A 22,529-nucleotide genomic window follows, 5' to 3' on the forward strand; every position below is an offset into this window, starting at 1 on the left:
ATATAATGTATGGTGATTAACATAATTTAAAAAAAAAGAAAGAACAACAAATGAACACGAGAATGGCCCTCAGCAGAAAATCAGCAAGAAAACAGGATCTCAGTCCTCCCACCACAAGGAACTATCCAGTTCTGTGCAACATCCCAAATAAGCAAGGAAATGGGTCTCTCTTAGAGCCTCTAGAATATAACACAGCTAACAAACTGATTGTAGTCCAGTGAGACCCATACTGGCCTTCTAACCTACAGAAGTGTAAAAAAAAAAAAAAAAAAATTTAATTTGCCTTAAGTCACTAAATTTGTGGTAACTTGCTATGACAGCAACAGGAAACAGACACATGCGGTCAGGGCAAGAAAAGGTAAGTTCCACTAGAGTAGTAGCTATGGAAAGATTATGGCCAAAAAAGATGCCAAGGGGTAGGTGTGTGGCAAGATATTAATAGAATTTTATTAATCACGTTACAAAGATCGGAGATGATTCTGTAAAGCTGTAACTGCAGTAAGAGATGCTAACTAGCCTAACAGAACTGCTGGGGCGGGGCGGGGAGTGGCTCTCTACCCTCAGTGCACACACCAACTATATATGGTGCAACCGTGCACTCCTAAAAGCTGACTGGAACGATGGAATTGGCAAGTCAACCAAGACACTTTGGGGAAAAACAACAAGCACAACAACAAAAATCTACCTTTCACAGCAAAAAACCTGGTACTACTCCTTATCTGCCTTGGCTACCTGAAAGGTCATGAGATCTACACTCCATTCAGCCACAGTTAGCTCTCCTCTCTCCCTGCTCCTTGTTCCATTTTTAGTATGTGAACTTCAGAGCCACCTCACATCTTTTTCTAAAGTAGGTGGGCACAAAACATAAATTAAGATAGCAGAATCACAATATGTGGTTTTCTAGTACACACAGATCATTCATTCTTGGCTGCAAGTGAGAAAATTACGGCGGAAAATGAAATGAATACTATTTATAAAAAGATAAATATCCTGATAAATCCACTGGGTTTCTTGTGCCCCCCAAGTATTTGTTCATTAAAATCAACCTGGATGGGGCATTTACACTCAACTCATTAACAAATTTTTAAAACAGTGCATCTTTGTTAAATAGTGACTTAAAAAACAACAGAAATCAATTAGCTTTTCTTAAATGTACTATATCAGAATCTGCCAACTAGTGACAATAACAGTATTTGATAAGTTCAAGAGAATCAAATGGGTAATTTTTATACTGGCAAGACTCTTCCTAGGTAAACTAACAATCCGACAAAACTTATATGAAGCAAACTTCAATGGAGAAAATTCACAAGATAGAATCATTTTTTTTTCCTGGTTTTAAGATTCTGTGTCTTTTTTCCATTGCCGAGGCCAAGGGTAGGCAAACTATGGCCTATAGGCCAGACACATGATTTTATATGTCAAGTTTTATTGGTTTTCATATTGTCTATGACTGCTTTTGAACCACGGGCAGACAGGAATAGTTGTAGAGACTACATGACCCGTGAAGCTGAAAATATTTACTCTGCCCCTTTAAGAAAGAGTTTGTCGAACTATGGCCTAGTTCTTAGGGATCTTCATTAGTAAAGATAAATTATTATTATGGTTAAAGAAAATTCTCTACCAATGTAAATGGAGGCTTGCCTGGTGGTCTGAAAGTAACTACCAGAAAGCAAAATGTAGAAACTAAAGCAGTCTACATTCTTATGCGCTAGTCAGAAAAATGAAAAAATTATTATTATGCTAGCTACTTATGTCTAATGAAGCATTTATAACATTGTAAAGTTAGGATTATACTAGCTTATGAGCATATATACTAGATATATAACAAGTAAGACAAAAAATATAGTCTGATTTTTTAAATTAATGCTTTGCAAAAAATAAAGTATACCCGGGACAAACTTTGAAAATTCAAGTTGTTCAAAGGATATGTATATAGAAACTAGCAGTTTTCCTCTTCCCTGTTATCAGATAGAGAGTATTCTATATTCATCATTTATTAGAAGATAATGGATAAATGAATGAATGAATGAATGAATGAATGAATAAAACCCTAGGGGCGCCTGGGTGGCTCAGTCCATTAAGCGTCTGCCTTCAGCTCAGGTCACGATCTCAGGGTCCTGGGATCGAGCCCCGCATCAGGCTCCCTGCTCAGTGGGGAGCCTGCTTCTCCCTCTTCTCCTCGCTCCTGCTCTCTCTATCTCTGTCTCTCTCAAATAAATAAATAAAATCTTTAAAAAAATTCTTTTTAAATAAAATAAAGAAAACCCTAACAGTTGGGGAAACTCCTTTTTATGCTTTTCCCTTTCTCCATACAAAAATATAGAAATGCCTGGACTCAATGTCTACTCCATGTTCTTCCCAGATGTTTTGTGTTGCCGACCAGCCCTATGTTTAGGGGTCTCCAACGGCTTCCAGATCCCCCAAAGTTCTCTATCCATGCAAAAGACTCAAGGATTTCCTGGTGAATTTACTAGAAGATCATAAAAGCTATCCTAATTCAGTCCTAAGCTCTCCCATATTTTATTTTGATAACACTTGCATGAAATCACAAAGTCTATGAAGCTATGGTGCTAAGTGCTCCCCGTATGTGCAGTTCTTGAGTCAGCTGCAAAGATTGAACCCTTGCAAGTTTATCTCATGCCTGACAAATGGGCTAGGTTCCCAAAAACTCACACTGCAACACCTCTAGTGTTGAGGCAGTAAATAAAGAGAGGTAACTTGAATGGACAGGCTAGTAAAGAAATGGCTGGCTGTGGGATACAGACAAACTCCTTCATGGTCAACCATGGGAGCCAGTTCTGAGAGTCAAATTTCCAGGTCATTGGAAAAAGATACGGACCACAACTTTCAACCTTGCAAATCCTGGCAGTGCCCACGACAAGCATCCGACATACAAAAGTCTGTCACCTCCCACACAGTCCCTAGCTCTCTGGCTAGGTAAAGATGTGCTGCCAGCAGTAACTTGGCAGTTGTCTGTATTCATAAAGCAGGAGAATGTGGTGAAAACTGAACAAAATCATTATGGAATAGACAAATGAAAGCCCCTGGCAAAGTAGAAGCTGAAATATTGAAATACTAGTTCTCTCCTGTGAGTTCATGCTCCTCAGGCCACTGCTCTGAGGTGGGGAGGCGGTCCCTGTAATTTTCTTCTCTGGTTCAAAGGAAGTATCACATGTGGTAGGCTAACTATCCTAGTCATCTTAGGTCACTGTTCATAAGCCCTGCAGAAATTGTTTTATGGCTGGTCTCATTCCAAAATTGTATTTCAGGGTAAGCATCCTACCTTAATGGAAGCAATATGGAGCAGAGTCTCTCCTCTATGATTTCTTTTCACAGCCATAAGGCTAATGGGTGACAGCTTCGCTGCTGAGGGGCTAGACATCATCCGTCTGTAACTCGGATTGTTCAGTGCAGAAGGTGGCGTACCTGGTAAGAGGCTCATGGACTTGTCTGATACATTACTCTTTCTCCTCCTTAATGTGTCACCAACTTTGAGTTTGTTTGAGGGTGGTGAGGGGCAGCCAGGCGATGGTTTGTTTTCTGAAAGCACTATGTACTGTCTGCTGGTGCCAGGAATGCTGCTCCTGCATCTCTTAGGGACGGGACTGGACCGTCTGCTGCGACACCCACGTCGCCCACCGGGACCTGACAGCAAGCACTGCTTAGATGGACGAGGATTCGCACAGAGCTTCTTCTCGGGAGTCACTTCTTCATTCCTGCTCTCCGTTTCTGGGGACTCTATGTGCTCAGCTAATGGTAAAGAGACTTCAGTTAGGCTGCTACAACCCTGTGATTCCGCGGCAGAGCCACTGGCTAGTAAGTCTATCTCACCACTTGTCTGAGGACTAGCGATAACAGACGGCTGGCTGCAGAAGGACACCAGCTTTTCCTTTAATTCCTCTTTGGAGTCAAGTTCACCATCTTCTTTTTCTGCCTCCAAGTTCCATTCTTGGTTGATTTCAGCTAAAGTTTTCTTTTTCTGTTTTTTTCCAGATCTTGCAGAAGCCTTTTTAGCCTTCTCAGAAACACCTGCTGGAGGACTTGTAGAAACAAATTCGTACATGGAAGCCTGCTGAGCATTCTCATCATTTATCACTTGAGGCTGGGTTTGCACTGAAACTTTACTCATGACATATCTGACCTTCTTACTTCGAGGACTAAACCACATTTTTATTGAATTCTTCTTATTTTCTGCATCATTAAATAAATTTTCCCTAGATGTATCTTCTTTCAAATCTGACAGAAAAAAGGAAAAGAAATCTGTTACATGAACTTAGTCTCCGCCAGCTTGAGCTCCCAAAGAATTGTGTTTTTAGTTCTCCTAAGTTGTATCACATTTCTGTACCTCTTTCTCCCCTCCTAGACTATGAACTCCTTGAGATCAGATATTCACTTACTGAACAAATATTTACAGAATCCTACTTTAATTCCAGACAACATTCTAGGGACTGGCGGGCGATACAACAGAGAACAAAACATGGAGCTTAAATTCCACTAAGGATGGGCAGAATATACAAATAAATAAATAGAACATACAGCATGCTGGCAGTAATAAGAGCCAGGGAGAAAAGATATACTAGATAAATAGATAGGCAGGCAGATATGGGATTTAATAAGCAGTAGTCAAAAAAATTAAGACTTGTTAAATGATGCTTAATTTTTTAAAAATACTTGTGGAAAACAACCAATATACTACAATAATCAATAATTCACTACAACAATCAACAATTCACTACAACAATCAACAATTCACTACATGGCCAAATTAAAAGAAAACCATATGATTTTCTCAACAGATACAGTAAAAAAAAAAAAGACAAAATCCAATGTTCATTTATGATTTTAAAAAAGAATCAGCAAGTTAAGGATAGGAACTTCTTCAACCTGATGAAGGGCATCTACAAAAATACAGAGCTACTATCCTCCTTAACAGTAAAGGACTGCAACTACCATTTTGTTCCTACAAAGGAACAAGGCAAAGATGTCTGTTCTCACTTCTATTCAGCAACATACTGAAAGGTCTAGATAGCACACCAAAGTAAGAAAAAGATCTAAAAGGCACACAGATTATACAGGAATATATAAAACTGTCTCTATTTACAATTGACTTGCATCACTATATAGAATATCCCAAAAAACTTTTTTAAATTAATGAAAACTAACAAGCAACTTTAACCTACCAAGGTCATAGAATACAAAGTCAATATACCAAGTTCAACTTCATTTCTATATAATAACAATGAACAAATGCAGAATGAAAATTTGTTAAAAATTGGTATCATTAAAATAGTACAAAAAAAAGTACTTAAAGTAAATCTAACGAAGTATGTACAAGTTATGAAAATTATGAAACACTTCGTGAATAGGAAGACTCAAAATTGCTAAGATGTCAATTCTCCCCAATAGATCTATAGACTATATATAATCCAATGAAAATTCCAGGCTTTTTTTGTAAAAATAGACAAGCTGATTCTAAAATTTACATGAGAAAGCAAAGGAACTATAATATGGAAAGTAAAAGACCTAGAATAGCCAAATCAACACTGAAGAAGAACAAAACTGGAGGACTCATAGACTTGTGAGTTCAACTGACTTCAGACAAAATGAATCTAGCGGTTTAAAGACAATAGTCACAACTCTTTAGGTCCATCTAATGTAACCTCAAGCTATGTAAACCAGAAATTAATGTGAATTAATGAACTACAACTACATACTCAAATATATTCTTCAGCAAAAGAAGCCAGGTATAAAAGAAAACAGCTGAAACGAATCTGATGAGTTAAGTCAAAATAGTGATTATCCAGTAACTACGTGGAAAGGAGTTAGTGACTGAAAAGGGGCAACAAGAGGGGCTTTGAGAATATTGTCAATTCTTCTGGGCAAGTTCAGTTTGTGAAAATTCATCAAGCTATAGAGTTATAACGTGTATACTATAAAAATTTTTTTAACATTTTATTAATAATCAGATATTAAAACTCGTACAAAGATTCAGCAGAATCTAAAAAAAGAAAAGAATCACTGCTCCTAAGTAGACCAGGTGCCATATTTTGTGGGTGAGTATTCTTGTACAAACACCTCGCTGTGTTAGCTAAAGGTCATCAAGGAAGGCCTCTCTGTGAAGCTCACTTCTGAGCTGAGACCTTAGGACAAATGACAAAAGGGAAGCAGCCACATAAGGATCTAGGAAAGTGGTTCCCAAGTAGAAGGAAGAGGAAGTGCCAAGGTCCTAAGTTGGCAATGAGTTTAGCACATTCAATGGACAGAAAGCCACTGTGGCTGGAGCTTGGAGAAGGAGCAGAAAATTGAGTCCGACAGGTAAGCAGAAGCATTCTATAAAGAGCTCAGCCTCAAGTTTTACTGCTAGTATTCCTCATTCCATCAACCTCTGAAGTGGGAGGGCTTGGGACTTCTTCATCTGCAATCACTCCTTTGGTAACCTTACATCTATCTATCTATAGATACACGAACAACTTCAAACATGTACATACAGGCCAGATCTCTTCCATGAACTCCAGACTAATATTTGACTGCCTACTAAACAGCTCTTACATGCAAAGTCTACTCCTAGTAAGTATTTCACACTGAACATGACTAAAACTGAGCTCCTGATCCAAATCCTCCCAAACCTCCTACAGTCGTCCCCATCTTAGTAAATGACACATCATCGATCCAGTAGCTCAGGAATCAAACTTGGTTCTCTTTCATATCCTATATGCAAAATGCAAGTTCCATAGTTCTACCTGCAAAAGACATCCAAAATCTGACCACTTCTTACTGCCTCCACTCCTGCCAGCATGGTGTAAGACACCATCATCTTGCATTAGGTTATTATAACAACCCCCTAGATAATCTCCCCGATTATGTACTTGCTTCCTCCCCCATAAGTGTATTCTTGACACAGCAGTCAGTGATCCTTTTATAACTGGTCAAATCATGTCACTAAAGCCCTCCTGACTTCCACTCTGACTCTGAATAAAAGCCAAAATGTTAGTAGCCATCTAACAGGTCAGAAACAACCTGATTTTCCATTACCTTCCTGATCTCCTCTCCTGTTCTCTCCTTATTCCATTCTAGCCACTGGACCTCCTTGCTGTTTCTCAAACCAATAAAATGTTTTATATAAGTCAGATGGCATGACTACATCTGTGTTTTACAAGATCAGTCCTGACTGGAGAGAAAACAGGTTGGAAGAAGGCAATGGGTAAGAGAAGTGGATGATAACAGACTGGAAAGGTGGTAGAAGGGGGGGGGGGGGAGGGAAGAACTCTTTGAAAAGTATTTAGGAGACAAAATTTACAGAATTTGGTGATGCAGTGAATACAAGAAGGCGGCAATGACAAAGATGATTCACATATTTCTGGCTTACACCACTGAAGGCACCTAGACACACTGATGTGGGGGACACAAGCTGCGAGGGATCCTGAGCAGCCTGTATGTTTCTGCAGGGTGCGCCAAGAAGGCCCTGGCTGCTCTTCCCAGACCACTTCTCAGGACTGTGTCCCGAGCAAGCCTCTCTGAGGGATGTGGCAGTTGTCTCCCTGTGGGAAAAAGAGCAGGCCTATTTCTGCTTACTATAATTCCCCAAGGTTAGAGTTCATTTCCTGTATTGCAACCCACTGTGTGTGCAGGATTCCACGATGAGGCCTTTGCCAATTATGATCAAAGATGCAAAACTGCTATATAAAACATTAGCAAATCAAATCCAGGAATTTCAAAGGCAAGATGGTAAGATATTTGCAAATTTTAAATGTGTGTACCCTACCCTTTCACAAAGCAATTTCACTTCTAGTCATCTTTCTTACCAAATATAGAGAATACCCACGCATGTACCTGCAAACATAAATGTGTAAGAATGTTAACTGCTGCAGTATCTGGAATAGCATAAATTAGGGAAAAAAAGCAGTGTTCATCTATCAGCAATGAGTTAACTATGGAGCACGTAGACTACAAAATCGTATGTGGTCACTATATACATCAATGGACAACCCAGAGATCTTCAAGACACTTTTAAGTGTGGCACAATCCCATTTATGTTCTAAAAGTTCTATTGCATTTATGTCCAAATAGTTTCATAAATTCACAAAAGAAAAAATATAAAGTTAAACAATGAAAACAGTACCTCTGTAAAAGAAAGGGATTTTCTACTTTTCAGCAGAGGGAGAGGGTAGAGGAGGACTTTCACACTTTATACACTTTGATATAGCTTAATCAGTTGTAAAAAAGAATGTTTTTTCTTATGTAAATTAAACAGCAAACAAAACTTGTTTAAGGTTATAAACGTGGCTGCTGAAAAGAGCTGGCATTTGAACTCATACCTATTTTTACTGAATAAACATCAAAACTTTTCACTAAGCACACACCATATGGGATACTGTAATTTATAGTAAGAAAATAGATTTGGTCTTCATCTATGGTTCCCCGTACAGAAGTCCAAAAACCCTTGTAATGTCCTAGAGAATCCGTAGGGGCATCTTTTGTTGTATTTAGTACAGTTCCAGTGCCTAAAATAGTTCCAGAGGAAATGGGTGTCTTCTGTTATTCATCAGAGCTTCTTTCAACCACACTAAGCTTATGTTAATGAGGTGATTTCTGGAGTCCCTCGAGGGATGGGGGCTGGTTGCCAGGGGAACCAATCAAGATCAGAGTTACAACTTTCAGTCTCACCCTCAACCTTCAAGAGGGGAGAAGAGCTACACGTTGAATCAATCACCAATGGCCCAAGGATTTAATCAATTGTGTCTATGTAATGAAGGCTTTAAAAGAAAAAACCCAAAAGGAAGGGTTTGGAGAGCTTCCAAGCTGGTGAACACGTGGAGGTGCTGGGCGAGCGACACACCCAGAGGGTATATAAGCCTCACACCCTTTTCTTCATTCCTCGCCCTATGTGAATCTCTCCTATCTGGCTGTTCCTGAGTTATATCCATTTATAATGAACAGTAATCTAGTAAGTAGAAGATTTTCTTGAGTTCCATGAGCCACTCTAGCAAATTAATCAAACCCAAGGAAGTCATGGGAACCTCCAATACACAGCATCTGAAGGGCGGCGGCGGGGTTGGGGGGTTCTTGTGCAACTGAGCTCTTAACCTGGGGCTTTGACATTATCTGCAGGCAAGCAGTGTCAGAACTGAATGAAAGAAACTGTGGGACACTCAGTCAGTGTCACAGAATGGCTTAATGTGGGGAAAACCCACACATCCGGTGTCAGAGTGAAAAAAGAAACACACAGGCAAAGTGAGTTTTTCTTCACACTATATATGTACTATAATCTCTATATGTATTGTATTTTTTAGACCTACCAATCTTGCCCATTAACAGATGCTTAAGAAATAGTCAGTGAATGAGTTGTATAGTGATCCACTTTCTGATTCTGTCAGTGATCCCCCTTCAAGTTGTCTTATTTTGTTTTTGCCTTTAAGCCCATTCATTTTTCTTTAAAAAACATTGCCCTCAACATTCTTGCCTCCCACCCCACACAGACAGGTAAAACCAACCCAGGTCAGCCCAGCACAGTGGTGAGCACAATCAACAGTGCTGAAAAAATACTGATGAATAAATTATTTGATATCTGCTCTTAAACCTTGACAAGTATTTATACGAGAGGTTAGACTTTAAGGACTAGAAGAAAGTCATACATCCAATTCTCTCACGTAAAGATGAGAAATTAAAGGAGAGGGAGGTTGGTCGCCCAATCCAGCACTCCTCTCCTCCCCAAGAACTGGATTACCATGAGGCTGTTTCAGGTCAAAGCACAAGCACAGGAAAGGCAGGTAAACTGGAAAACCACCACCACCACCACCTTTCACGATTAAACAATGCCTAACAAACAATTTCCTACTGCCTGATACTCATTCTCCAAATTAACACAGACTTAATCTCCTTTGACCAACTAGAGTACTTGGAATATGTTTTATTCATCCTATTTAAAAAAATAAGAAAAAGGAAGCTATCTGATTATATATTTCTCCTGAGAAGTTACTCCTCATTCGAGATGAAGAGAACTCTTTATAAGCCTTCTCTTAACATTACAGAATCTAAAGCAAAGTTTTAACAAACTTACTTCTAAAACTAAGTTACTTTAAGAAGAAAACCAATGGCATCTTACTCCTAAGAACTGGTAACATCTGCTGTGTAGGAAATAAATGTGCCTGATGCTACTAAGGTGTTATATAAAATTGTCAAGTGCGTTTATTCCTGAAAAGTTTTAATATTTAAGAGATAAAACATAATTTTAGTTACACTTTTTTTGTTTCTGGGAATACATTTCTTCTCAACATCCTCATGTGTTAAAATAACAGCAAGAGAAAAAGAAATTATGAAATATTATTTTTTAATTCCTTTCAGGTATTTTTTTATTCACACAAAACACTATTATTTTATCAGTTTAAAATTATTAATACACCAGAGGATTAGTTACTACAGTCTCTCAAATCTCTTAAGTTCAAAATTGATTCTTCTATTCCTCTTTCACCTCATATTTCTTGAGTATAAAACTATCTTTATAAATAGATCTGTCAAGTAAAGACAGCACTTTAAACAGGTAAGAAAAAATGAAAACTAGTGGATTATAAAAAACAAATGATTTGTATTTCACTCTGTAGAAATTTCATAGACCTTATACTCTGCCTAGCAAAGGAATTCAGTCAAACTCCATTCTACTCCAAAGAAGCTCTCTCTTCCTCCTGGGGCAAATGGAAGCACTACAACTGGCTAGACAGTGAGCCAACAAACCCAGCTGGAAGCAGGAGCGTGTATCTGAGTAACGTCAAGACTGTGGGGCACCCTTCTTATGTCCTGGCTGAACATCAGCTGATCCACAAAGTGTTATTAGGTCAGGATCTTGGAAATAAAAACAATCAGAATAAGGTATCCATTCACACAGAGACTTTATGTCTAAATTTCTAACAAGGTCTCTTCTCTGCAGTGATTGGTAGATTTCAAAAAACAAGTCACTTGTGATATAATCTTGAATCTAGAGGAAAGGTCAACATGAAGTGTTACCAGGATTGCTTTTTTAAGACTCAGGATTACAAAGACTGAAAGGTTAATCCGCTGGTAGTCTGTAAGAACTTGTATTTGATGTTCTAAAATTTATTTTAAAGCTAGATAATGACATTTTCAATTAAACACAAGTCAAATGCTAAAGTCCTTAATACTTACAAAATTTACAAAATGTAGAATTAGGCACTTAAGAGAAAATTAAAGTAGCAGCAACACACTCAACTGACTAAAAAATCTAAATCTAAAATTTAAGACAATTTCATATTCGGGTGTACCTCCCCCTTAACTTATAAAGAAGTGAATGAAAAGAGCATATGTTGATGTAATTTATATGTACACAATAATTTACTAATCATCCAGTAACAATGCATACACTCAGGAAGATTTCATGTTGACCTTTTCTCTAGATTTGAGACTATATCAGAAATGACTTGCTTTTGAAATTATGCTTCTTGTCCTAACTAAGCCAGACCACAACAGCAAATGTGATTGTAAATCCTGGATTTTACACAGCTATCTAAGTTAAGACTGTAAAAAGCAAAAGCACCACCCCTGCTGGAACATAAATCATATTACTAACAGCTACACCAATTTTTAAGAGTGAATGCTTCGAAGCACAATAAATTGTCATATTCATTTCATGATGAAAAATACTGGTCTTTCCTCTACACAGTAAATTTCTTAATGATGGCATTTTAAAAAATTCTATTCTCTGAATATAAATATTTCTGAGAAAACCACAAAATATCGAGGAACAGAGATGCACATGTTGCTAAGGAGCAGCTTAGCCAAGTTTTCTCTTAAAATTTAATAACAAACTATAGAAGAAGGAGGCAATTAGAAAATGTGATTTAGCTACCATTAATCTATATCAAAGGATTATAATGATGTACATTGTGTGCCTTTCAAATTATTCTCTATTATAGGTTTCACAACAGAAGTTGAGAAATCTCTTTGACAAACTAGTCCCTTATTAAAAATCAAAGGAAAGTACTTTGCTACCATCTGTACAACATTAACGCCTTCACTGAAGAATGATTAGTTTGTAAGAAGTACTCCGTTCCATTTAAAAAAAAAACAACAACAACACAGCTATTCAAATGTTCATCTTCATCTATTATAAAAAAGTCATAACATATATGAAACACTATGTAATTCACTCCAGAAAGACAAGCCTCTCTCGGGAAACCAGAAAACAGAAAAGGAAACTGTGATCCAATGAAAGCATCATCAAAGTGCTTTTGTTTTTAACTGTACCACCACCACCCACACATTCCTCAAAGAGCCTGACCAGCACCTGCAAGGTCAGATTTAATATGATGGGAAGCAATATAAAATACAAACTTTTAAATTTGACTCTATTAGTAGAAAGCAGATTATGTTATAAAGAATAAGGTAAAATTATCCATAAATGGTTGTCAGAAAAATTTGTGACCAACAATCTTTTCTCTTTAAAGTACACTGAACCGAGGACAATCTGTTCGAGTATTTGGAAGCTCATTTTAAAAAGTATTTCTATAAATCAGGCTTCTTTATCTCCAGTATACTATATACCATGTCCATGATTTGACAAGCTCTTCCTAATTACCCACCTTAATTATGGTAATTACATATTTTATAGTAAATGCAAGTAACAAGGTTCATTTGAAAGATAAATTGTGAACTACAGGGTTTAAAAAAAATAGAGATGTAGGAGATAGCCAACCATCCTGCTTAATTCATCATCCTCAACACCCATTTAACAGAACCATATGATTTTCAAGCTAGACCTTAGGGATAACTTAACTGAATAACCTTATTTTATGAGACCCATTTCCAATTTCCTCATTATAAAGAGGACAAACCATTATTTGTCCCCAACTGTTTGTTCCCTGTACCTATTCACCTAGTACACCTTATACCACTTTAGGTTTAGGGAGTACTTGCTATATAAATCAACATGAATTGCTACATAAAATACTGAGTACACTATAAAGAAACAAAGAACAATACTCTCCAACTCAAGTGCCCTTTGAGGCTAGTTTGTTTTGGGGACCTCAGGAGGAAAAGTTGATGACAATGCAACTGATAAGCAGAAAAGGCTCTGCACCATGTAATTTACAGATCTGGACAGATATTTTTATTTCAATATGCTTATTCTCTAGATTTACCATCTTCTATAAAAGGAGCAAAGGAGGATGTTACCATTATAAATTGAATTGTTGAAACCAAAACCTAAGAATTTGTTTTAAAATTGCTTTAATTAAGTTTAGTCTTTGGGATATGAATTAAGCCTTAGCACTTCCAATTTGTCTCCAATTCAAAAACTATAATGAACACCTACACTCCTCATGAAAGCTTTGAGCTAAATGATAAAACAGTAAACAAGAAACTTAAAGTGTGACCTCCCTGCATAACCTAAGTCCTCGATTTCCTCACCCACAGAATAAGGGACTCAAGATGACCTTCCTGCTCCTAAAATTCTGATTATATGTTATCCAAAGTGAAATTTCAATTCATTTTAAAACAAGTAAGGTTGAAGCCAGCACTACTAAAGTCTGGTAAGGACAAAAGTAGTTATTACTCACTATAATAAGGAAGATGAACACAAAATGGCTTTCGAAAAATGAATCACCATAATTCCCTCCCCAAACTCCACATCTATTTTTAGATGAGAAAGACGGCATTCTAAAAGGCCTCAAGCCCCATACAAAAACTTGTCCTAAACTCAATGATTTTCCACAATATCTTTAGTAATGATGAAATGTGGAGGCCTTTCACAGAGTCCACAAAATATGAAAACCATACTAAAGACTCAAATATCACCAACCACAGTAAAATTTCTAGAGAAGTTCCCTGCTTATTCTCCTCTCTTCTCTTCTCTCAAGTACCATACCAGTACCCCATTATGCCATAATTCACTACCCATCAAGAGTTACCCTATTCCCTTTTTATCGGCATTAAAAATGTCACTTAAAAAAAATGTCCATTACTTGTCATGGGCTAAACTGTGTTCCTCACAAACTCAGAAATCCAAGTCCTACTCCCAGCACCTCTGGCTGTGACCTGATTTTTGGAAACAGGGTCATTACTGATATAACTGGTAAAAGTAAGTAGAGTGGGACTCAATAATGCAGTATGCCTGGCATCCTTATAAAAAGGGGAAATTTGCCACAAACACGCATACAGGCAGAACACCACGTGGACACAAAGACAAACCAAGCAGAGAGGCCCTTCCCTCACAGACATTTTTTCCTTCACAGACCCTGAAAGCACGAACCGAACTAACACCTCAATGTAAAATTCCTAGACTCCAGAACTGTAAGATAATAAATCCGTATTTTTTAAGCCACCCAGTTTGTTACCACAGCCTGAGCAAGCTAATATATTACTATACAGCAAGTGAAGGATCAAATCAAAACATCCTGACAGAACTCTCAGAGTAGCACCCCAAATGTCAATGCATGGCCACCATTCCTAATAGACCACATCTTTAAGAATCTGAGGAAAGCCACTTTCATGCACACATGAACATTTTTCATATTGTACACTTAAATCAAGAGTTTAGGGGCACCTGGCTGGCTCAGTTGGTGGAGCATGTGACTCTTGATCTTGGGGTTGCAAGTCTGAGCCCCACACTGGGTGTGCAAATAACTTAAAAATAAAAAATCTTAAAAAAAAAAGAGAGAGTTTAATCCTCCCCCTCCACCCCCAGCATGGTCAAAGATGCATGGACTCTATTTCATCAATGGTATCTGTATGTGGAAGAGCAGATCATATACTGATCTTTTTCATTAGAAAATAAACACTACCAGCCCTACCTTTGAGTAAGAAAGAAAAACAGATGTACTAATAATGAAACTTTTCCTCACTGTGTTCTTAAAAAGATTTACAACACATATTATTTTTTCAAAAAGGTAAGTACTTTTTGAACTGTGTGTGTATAATTACATCTGAAAATAAATAAAACTTTATCACTATAGCACATTTTATCCTAAAGAATAGACTCTAACACAATGATCAGATGAAAAAAACTTTTCATAGGTAGACTGTAATTTAAATTCTTAAAAATATGGACCTGGTCAATAAGACTCAAAGTACTTGCCTTGTTTCTTTATTTTGTCTAATCAATTTCACCTTTAGTAACTGACAATAACACATCATGTCAGAAATCTAAGATCAAAAGATTTAAAAACAAAAATTCAACGATTTTATATAAACATTATCAATCATTCACAGCATCCTGCCAATCAAGAAAAGGTTATCCTATAAACATAAGCAAAATGACATGATCTGGTCAATAAAAAGATAATTCTAGTATCTAATTATGAAGTTTCAAAACTCTTTCCTTTCTTTCCCCAGCTAATTAGTTCTCAGCAGAAAGCACAATGGGAAGATATATAGTTAATACAAAGAGTCTAAGAACAATCTGAAAAACATTAACCCCCATTTAAATAGAAAAGAAAATGAATATTAGATTTTGCTCTTAAATGTGCTCATCTAATTAATTCAGTCAGGAAAAGCGATGCACAGAAGGTTATATTCTATCTTGTAAGTGTATTTAAGTGAATTTAAGGGCAAAATCTCTTTTCCATATATATTATACAGAAATTATTATAACTGTAAAAAGCAGGCAGTGTAGGTGGTGAAAAGTGTCTAGACTGACACTCAGAAGAAATGGGCTCTATTTCTCCTGCTTCTGGTACTAACTACACATGTGAAATTAGGCAAGATCATTTAACTTCTCTGGACCTTGGTTTCCTTAAGTTATCTCTAAGTTATCTGTCACTTCTCAAAATAACTGCAAACACTGTATAACTTAAAATCTAAAATAGGTCATCAGAATTCCTGATAGATGTTTACATATTTTATATGATCAATATGAATTCATCAGCTACTTAATGAAGAGAGTCAGTGAAATTTCTCACCTGAAAGCTTATCATCATGTAGCAAATTCCGAAGCTTACTACAAAGCTGGATCATGCTGTCCAATTGTCTATTTATCTTCACATCTTGTATCCAGGCTGGGGTATAACACACTGGACATCCAGTCCCAATGCAGTCACTTACACAATTACTTAAAAAAAGATTAAAAGAAAAAAACACATATATGTATCAGTGCATTCAGCAGAATCTTAATTCCAAAATATAAACATAAACAGAGTTTGAACAGAAGTAAATGAAGCAAAGTTTGTTTTAACAAGCAATGAGCAAACATAAAATATTTGTTAAAATAATGTTTCTGAAAGAGTATAATACACACAAAATCTAAATCTGAAGGCGCATAGGTAATTTGAGATGAAGAGACTTGACTTAACCAGACATTAGTCTACATAAATTTTCAAGCAAATAAATCTATAGTTTCTAAAGGGTGAGGGTACAGAGAGGGACATACATAAACATATTTAGTACCAAATGCATAACAGCCATGCATCTCAACCTTTTGTATCCTAAATCTTAATACTGTGCTTCATGGCAAATTACCGCAGAGAGACCGGGAAAGGTATTTTTTGTTTTGTTGCCGACAAGTGTCTAAAGGCTTTAATGTAGTTTCTGAGAAAAGACACTTGGTTCTTTCAGACACTTTTATAACCTGTAGACTCAATTAAATTACCTCAGGTTATCTGTCTAGAAGTTAAAGTTTCATAGTTGGGGGGAAGGGGTTCTTAACTTTAGGTTACAAGTCCTTTGCGAATCTGATGAAGATATACATAAACTCTGGTAAAAAAAAAAAAGGGTGGGGTTCATAATCCCCCCTCCAAAGCTTATCTGTGGATTCAGAAATAAGAAACCTAAAAATCCACTCCTTCCTTAGCCTCACCAGAGGAACTCCAACAAGACTGGTTACCTAACAGTGATGAAAGCCAGATCTCCCCCCAAACACCACATTCCTTTCCATGGGACCTACTCATTTGTAGGCACAGAGGATTCTTAAAATATGAGCTTCTTCCAGAAAAAGCCTGTAGCATTTCTAGTCTTTGCATCTTAAATTCTGGCATGATTCTGATGCAAAGTAACTCAATAAACGTTATAAAATGAATCTGTAAACCATAGTAGAGCTAGGAGAGATTATACTCAAAAATGTCGAATTTCTTTCTTCCTTTTTTTTTTTTTTTGAGAGAGAGTGTGCGGGCGGGGTGGGGGGCAGAGGTGGGGAGAGGGAGAGGGAGAGGGAGAATCTTAAGCAGACTCCACGCTCAGCAAGGAGCCCAACATGGGCTCAATCTCACGACCCTGAGATCAAGAAATGTCAAATTTCTATAGCAAAGAAAGAAACTTCTTGGAGTTTCTTTGCTTGTAGTTATGAACTCTTAACCTAAAACCCCAACATATAAAAAGGGGAAACTGATTCCACAAGGGAATTAAATCATCAATTACTGTGTAATACTTAAGTATTTGAGGAACACTAGTGACAACGTCACAATCGACTCATCAAGAATCATTACCTTATTTTCAGATGAAGAAAATGAGACTCAGGTAAGACACTTACCTAGCACCACACTGGTACCCAGATCAGTCTATTTTATACATTCTATAATGTTCATCTTTTAACTGTTCTCAAATTATTTTGTAAACATAAATCGAGAATTCTAGGGAAAGATGTCATTTCTCAATAGATCTGTGTAACTCAGTAAGTCAATATTTCCCAAATGACCAAAGCATGATGTCAGAAAATCATGCTGGGAAAAAGATCCATTCAAAGCACAGGATAAACCAGTGAAATTTAATGTAACAGAATACCAAAAATTCATTGTTATCCTTTTAGATTCCACACCATAACAAATCTAAAGAAACTAGCACTTGGCAAATAATGGTGTAGTATCAAAGAATATCCAAAATTACCTAAAAAGGCTATTTAAAAATCCTTCCTTTTTCCAATTATGCAGATGTATAATACAAGATTTTTCCTCACGTGCTGCAATCAAAACAATATATCACAACAGATTGATTACATAAGCAGGTATGCGATCTACTGTCTTCTATTCAGCAAAACAATGAAGAGATTTGCATAAATATAAGTGTCACTCTTCTTACTCGTTTTTCTTTATGGTCATTTTTCCTTAAGAAAGTGTTATTTATGTTACTATGTAAAGAGTTTATTATTGTTATTTTTAACTAAACACTATTTTTTAAATGTCTCGGTTTTACATGGCGAATACACACATAAAACTGCTTTAGGGGTCTCAATTTTTAAGGGTGTAAAATGATCCAAAGCCAAAAAGTTTGCATATGTCTGCCATATGTTTTAAACGATTTCTATCTTAAAAAGAATACATGGGTTATTTTTATCAGGGATTGGCATGAAAGTACCTTGAAACTACCACAACACTGTCAATGACATAAAAATCTGTGCCCCTCCCCCAACCTCTCCCCGCCCCCCCCCTGCCCGCCCCACTTCTATGCTTCAGCAGACTGGTATATATACCACGCCATCTTTTAAAACTGCATGATATTTACAGCATTGCTCAACAGTTTTACACAGCCTCAAATCTGCAAAGACTACAGTTACCCTAATTGTGGCATCACATTATCAAAATAAACCAAAATTACACTGAATCTATTCTTTCCTGTGATCATGTCATATACAGATGTACAGATGACCACTTTCTAAGATGTTCTCATGCCTCTCTTAATCTTTCATTGGCCATTTTAAGTCACAGACCCCTTTAGAACCCAATTAAAGGTATAGATCTCTCTCACACTCCATACACTCACACATACACACACAGACACACACTTTACATACTATTTCATGGAGTTGGTTATGCTCCAGCAGACTTGTCACTGATAGATTATACACAGTGAGTCCATCAGCTGAAACAAAATAAATCTGCTTACTACCGAGTGAGGACAGGAAGTAGGCGTCATTTCATAAGGGGATCATGGGAGGCTTTTTGGAGGAGGTGACATATGAGCTGAAATGTAACTGATGAAAAGTCAGCGTCACAAAAATTTGGCAGTACATTCTAGATGGAAGAAATAGCAAGTGCGAAAGTCCTGGGGCAGTAGTAAATTTGGTATGTTTAATGAACTAAAAGGAGAAGGTGGCTAGAACAGGGTGAGCTAGTGGGAAGTGTGGTTGGAGAGGTAGGTAGGAATTGGGTCCTGTACAGGGTCTTCTGAACCTTAAGAGTGAAGAGTTTGGATCTAATTCTAACTGTAATAGAAGCCACTAGAGGATTTTAAGGAGGGTAATGATATGGATGTGATTTACATTTTTAAAAGATCACTGGTAAGAATGGAGAAAATGGGGAAGGGAACCAGGTAGGAACTTAGGACAACAATCTGAGGAGAGATAATAGGATAGTGGCTTGGACCAAAGTGTAAACAGTAGTAAATTTGGAGCAAAGTGGGAAAATTCAAGATTCAAGGGACATTTTGAGGTGGAGCTGAAAGAACTTAATAATATGATAAGGAAGAAAAGAACAATCGGGTATGACTTGTGGCTTTTGCCTTGAGCAACTCTGCAATCAGTGGTACGCTTTATGGCCACGAAGATCACCGATGGAAGGGGAGAATGGCCAACAGACATGCTCTGCACAACCAGCCAGTCTGAAATCCCCTGTCATCATCCAAATGGAGTTACCAGGTAGGCAACAGGTATAATTTCCTATCCCCCCTCCAGCTGGATATGTCCCATATATCAGATCCATGTTTCCAGAAAGAAAATTGGGACCCCAAGCATAATTGCTTCCCACGCATCCCAGCCCACAGCAGTCAGGCAGTAAATTATTTTCATATGTGCTTAACTCCACATTGCAGCGGCCCGTGCCAGACAGTCACATAGTCGTAACTGAAATCATGAAAAACTACTCAAAGGAGGCTGTATCAACTCTGTCTCACACAAAACTAAGACATTCAATCCTTGAATTTATTTCCCCAAAATAAGGAATAGAATGAGGTGAAAATCTAGTATTCTAATCTATAAGCCAGGGCTTTCCTACTAGAACACGGATATAACTTCACAGTAACTGTTATGGCTTGAACTGTGTCCCCCAAAAAGATGTTGAAGTCTTAACACCCAGTACCTAAGAATGTGATCTTATTTGGAAATAGGATCTTTCTGGATGATCAAATTAACATGAGATCGTCGAGGTGAGGCTTAATCCAATATAACTAGCATTCTTACAGAAAGGGGAAGTTTGGACACATAAACAAATACACAAGAGAGAAATCCATGTAAACATGAAAGTTCAAATCAGAGTGATATATTTACAAGCCAAAGAATGCTGAAGATGCCAGAAGACAAAGACTTCTCCACCAGAAGGTAGAACAGACTCATGGAACAGAGTCTTCCTCACAGCCCTGCTTGTCACCTTACTCTCAGAATTCTAGCCTCCCAAACTGTGAGACAATAAATTTCTGTCACTCTAAAGCACCCAGTCTTTGGTACTGTGTTACAGCAACCCTAGAAAACCAACCCAGTAACTATAAGAACTAGATTTTCATAATCTGGAAAGTCTAGACTCAAAACTAACTGGAAGGAAAAAAAGAGACATACTTCAAATACACAATAGATTTTTCTCCCCAAGCTTAGCCGAGCTACTTAGTAAGCTTCACAACTTTGGACAAGTCATCCCCTTTGAGCTTTGATGCTCTTATTTGCAAATTAAGACAGTTATAAGAATCAAAATGAGAGAATGTACAGTAAGTTATCTGCAGTCTATGAGAGCTACATAAACATAATGTAATGTTATTATTAATATGATTACATGATGACCTAGTAAAAAAAATAGTAACACTGAGTATCAAGTCATAATTACTTACCTACAGAAGATGTGCTCACACCCCCCTAAACACACAGGCTCCCTCAGAATATGAGTGCTGTTTGAAGAAAAGAAAACAATCGAGACTTAGGTCATTGTTAGATAAACATTTTACACCCAACATTTCATAAATCCAAAGCCTAACACTACCATAGTTCTCTTTCTCAGAAGATACCAAGCAGAAAAAGAAATTAAGGATGTTTTTATTTGAAAGGTTATTACTACCTGATTAAATACTGTATCATCACACATCTGCTGGACTCAAATAGCTACTACCAAACTCAGTACATACTGTAACATTTTCTATAATGCACATACTGGGAAATCATAGAAGCAACTCTGTGCAAGTATCTCTATACCTCTTACAGGCAAAACCAACCACTGGCTGCTTCTTTCAACTACTAAGATACATCTTCACCTAATGATTCAAAGTACAGACCATAAATTTCAAAATAAGACTTAAAAATAGAATGACCATATATTATCCATATGAGAACATTTCTGAGAGTGAAGGGGCGTGATAACTGAATAGGACACGGGGACAAGCAGGTATAAACCAGGGCGGACCCGGGAAAATCAGGACATCTGATCACTTAAGACCCTAAGAATTCACGATTTCCCATAGGAATACACTGGTTTCTGGCTATTGTTGAGTGGCCATTTACATTTCATCGATGCCTTGTCAAAAATACAGCCATTCTTTCAGTTCACAATTAGTTGACTGTTTTGTACTTTAAGCAACCGCAAATAGGAATCATCACTCTGCAGACTGAATGAGATTCATGGCATTGGGGGAAGAGAGACAGAAACACAATTATTGTCCATCAAAGTACCTGCTACATTTGAAAATAACAGTACTTACTTATTAATAAACACATCAAGTCATTACTTTCAGAGGGCGTAATGCAGTGAGAGCAAACAGGAAAAATAAAGCTTTCAAAGGATGAACATTTTTTGTGCTTGGTTTATTACATTAACCTGAGGACCTTTAGGTATTTACACCATTATTATCCAATTACCTCTGTACACATTACCACATACCAATAAAAAGTTTTCCACATTTCTTGAAAGATCAAAAGTATCACACTGCACATTTTAATAGATATGAACATTAAAGTGAAATCGAGCTTTCAGAAAGAATGCTAACAACAGAGTATAACACCTACAATGTTATCCTCAAGATACCAAAAATGGTGCTCATTGACATTATAAAACCCATTACTTTTTTAAAACTCACAATATCGGATTTTTCTATCACATTACACAGATCACAGTGATAAAAATACGATTTGTGACGTGCCAGCCACTTTTGTGATTCTGGCAATTAAGATGATCTCTGCTCCAGCGACCATACTCTTCCTGTAATTTTTGTTCATGATTTCATCTACCAAATCTCATCTTCTATCTCCTAATCAAGTGTGCTGAATTCTACCTTCATTAAAAGCTCTGCTCTAAGATCTCAGAAGTGGTGGTGTTTCACCTCCCCCATCAAAATAATTCCCCGTATCTCTTTCATTCCATCACTCTGACCAAACCTCCACCTTCAGGTCGCGTTCCACCTTGAGAGAACACCGTTCAGTTCATTAGCTCCTTGGATTCCCTAGGCCAGAGTTAACTACTTCACAGTCACCTTCACCACCACCCCATTTCCACTGACCTCTGAGACACTCACAGACACCAATCTACAATGCCAGATAGGCCCCGCAGTCCACTCCTTCCTCGCCTACTCTCAGGCTATGACTAACCATTATAAAAAGACAGTGAGATAGAAGTGCCTAGGTGGCC

The 22,529-nt window shown here is 37.4% G+C and overlaps 1 protein-coding gene across 2 annotated transcripts in view; it reads right to left on the reverse strand.

Moving 5' to 3' along the window:
* Positions 1–22,529, reverse strand: part of BARD1 (BRCA1 associated RING domain 1) — an 88,422-nt gene that overhangs the window by 56,343 nt on the left and 9,550 nt on the right. For both annotated transcript variants that reach the window (XM_027591484.1, XM_027591483.1), the window contains exons 2-4: positions 20,746–20,802; positions 15,906–16,054; positions 3,284–4,236 (exon numbers count right to left, since the gene is read on the reverse strand). In XM_027591484.1, coding sequence (XP_027447285.1) covers positions 3,284–4,236; positions 15,906–16,054; positions 20,746–20,802 — 1,159 coding nt within the window. The remainder of the gene's footprint in view (positions 1–3,283; positions 4,237–15,905; positions 16,055–20,745; positions 20,803–22,529) is intronic.

The sequence above is a fragment of the Zalophus californianus genome, chromosome 3 (assembly GCF_009762305.2).
Source record: "Zalophus californianus isolate mZalCal1 chromosome 3, mZalCal1.pri.v2, whole genome shotgun sequence".
NCBI classification, from domain to species: Eukaryota; Metazoa; Chordata; class Mammalia; order Carnivora; family Otariidae; genus Zalophus; species Zalophus californianus.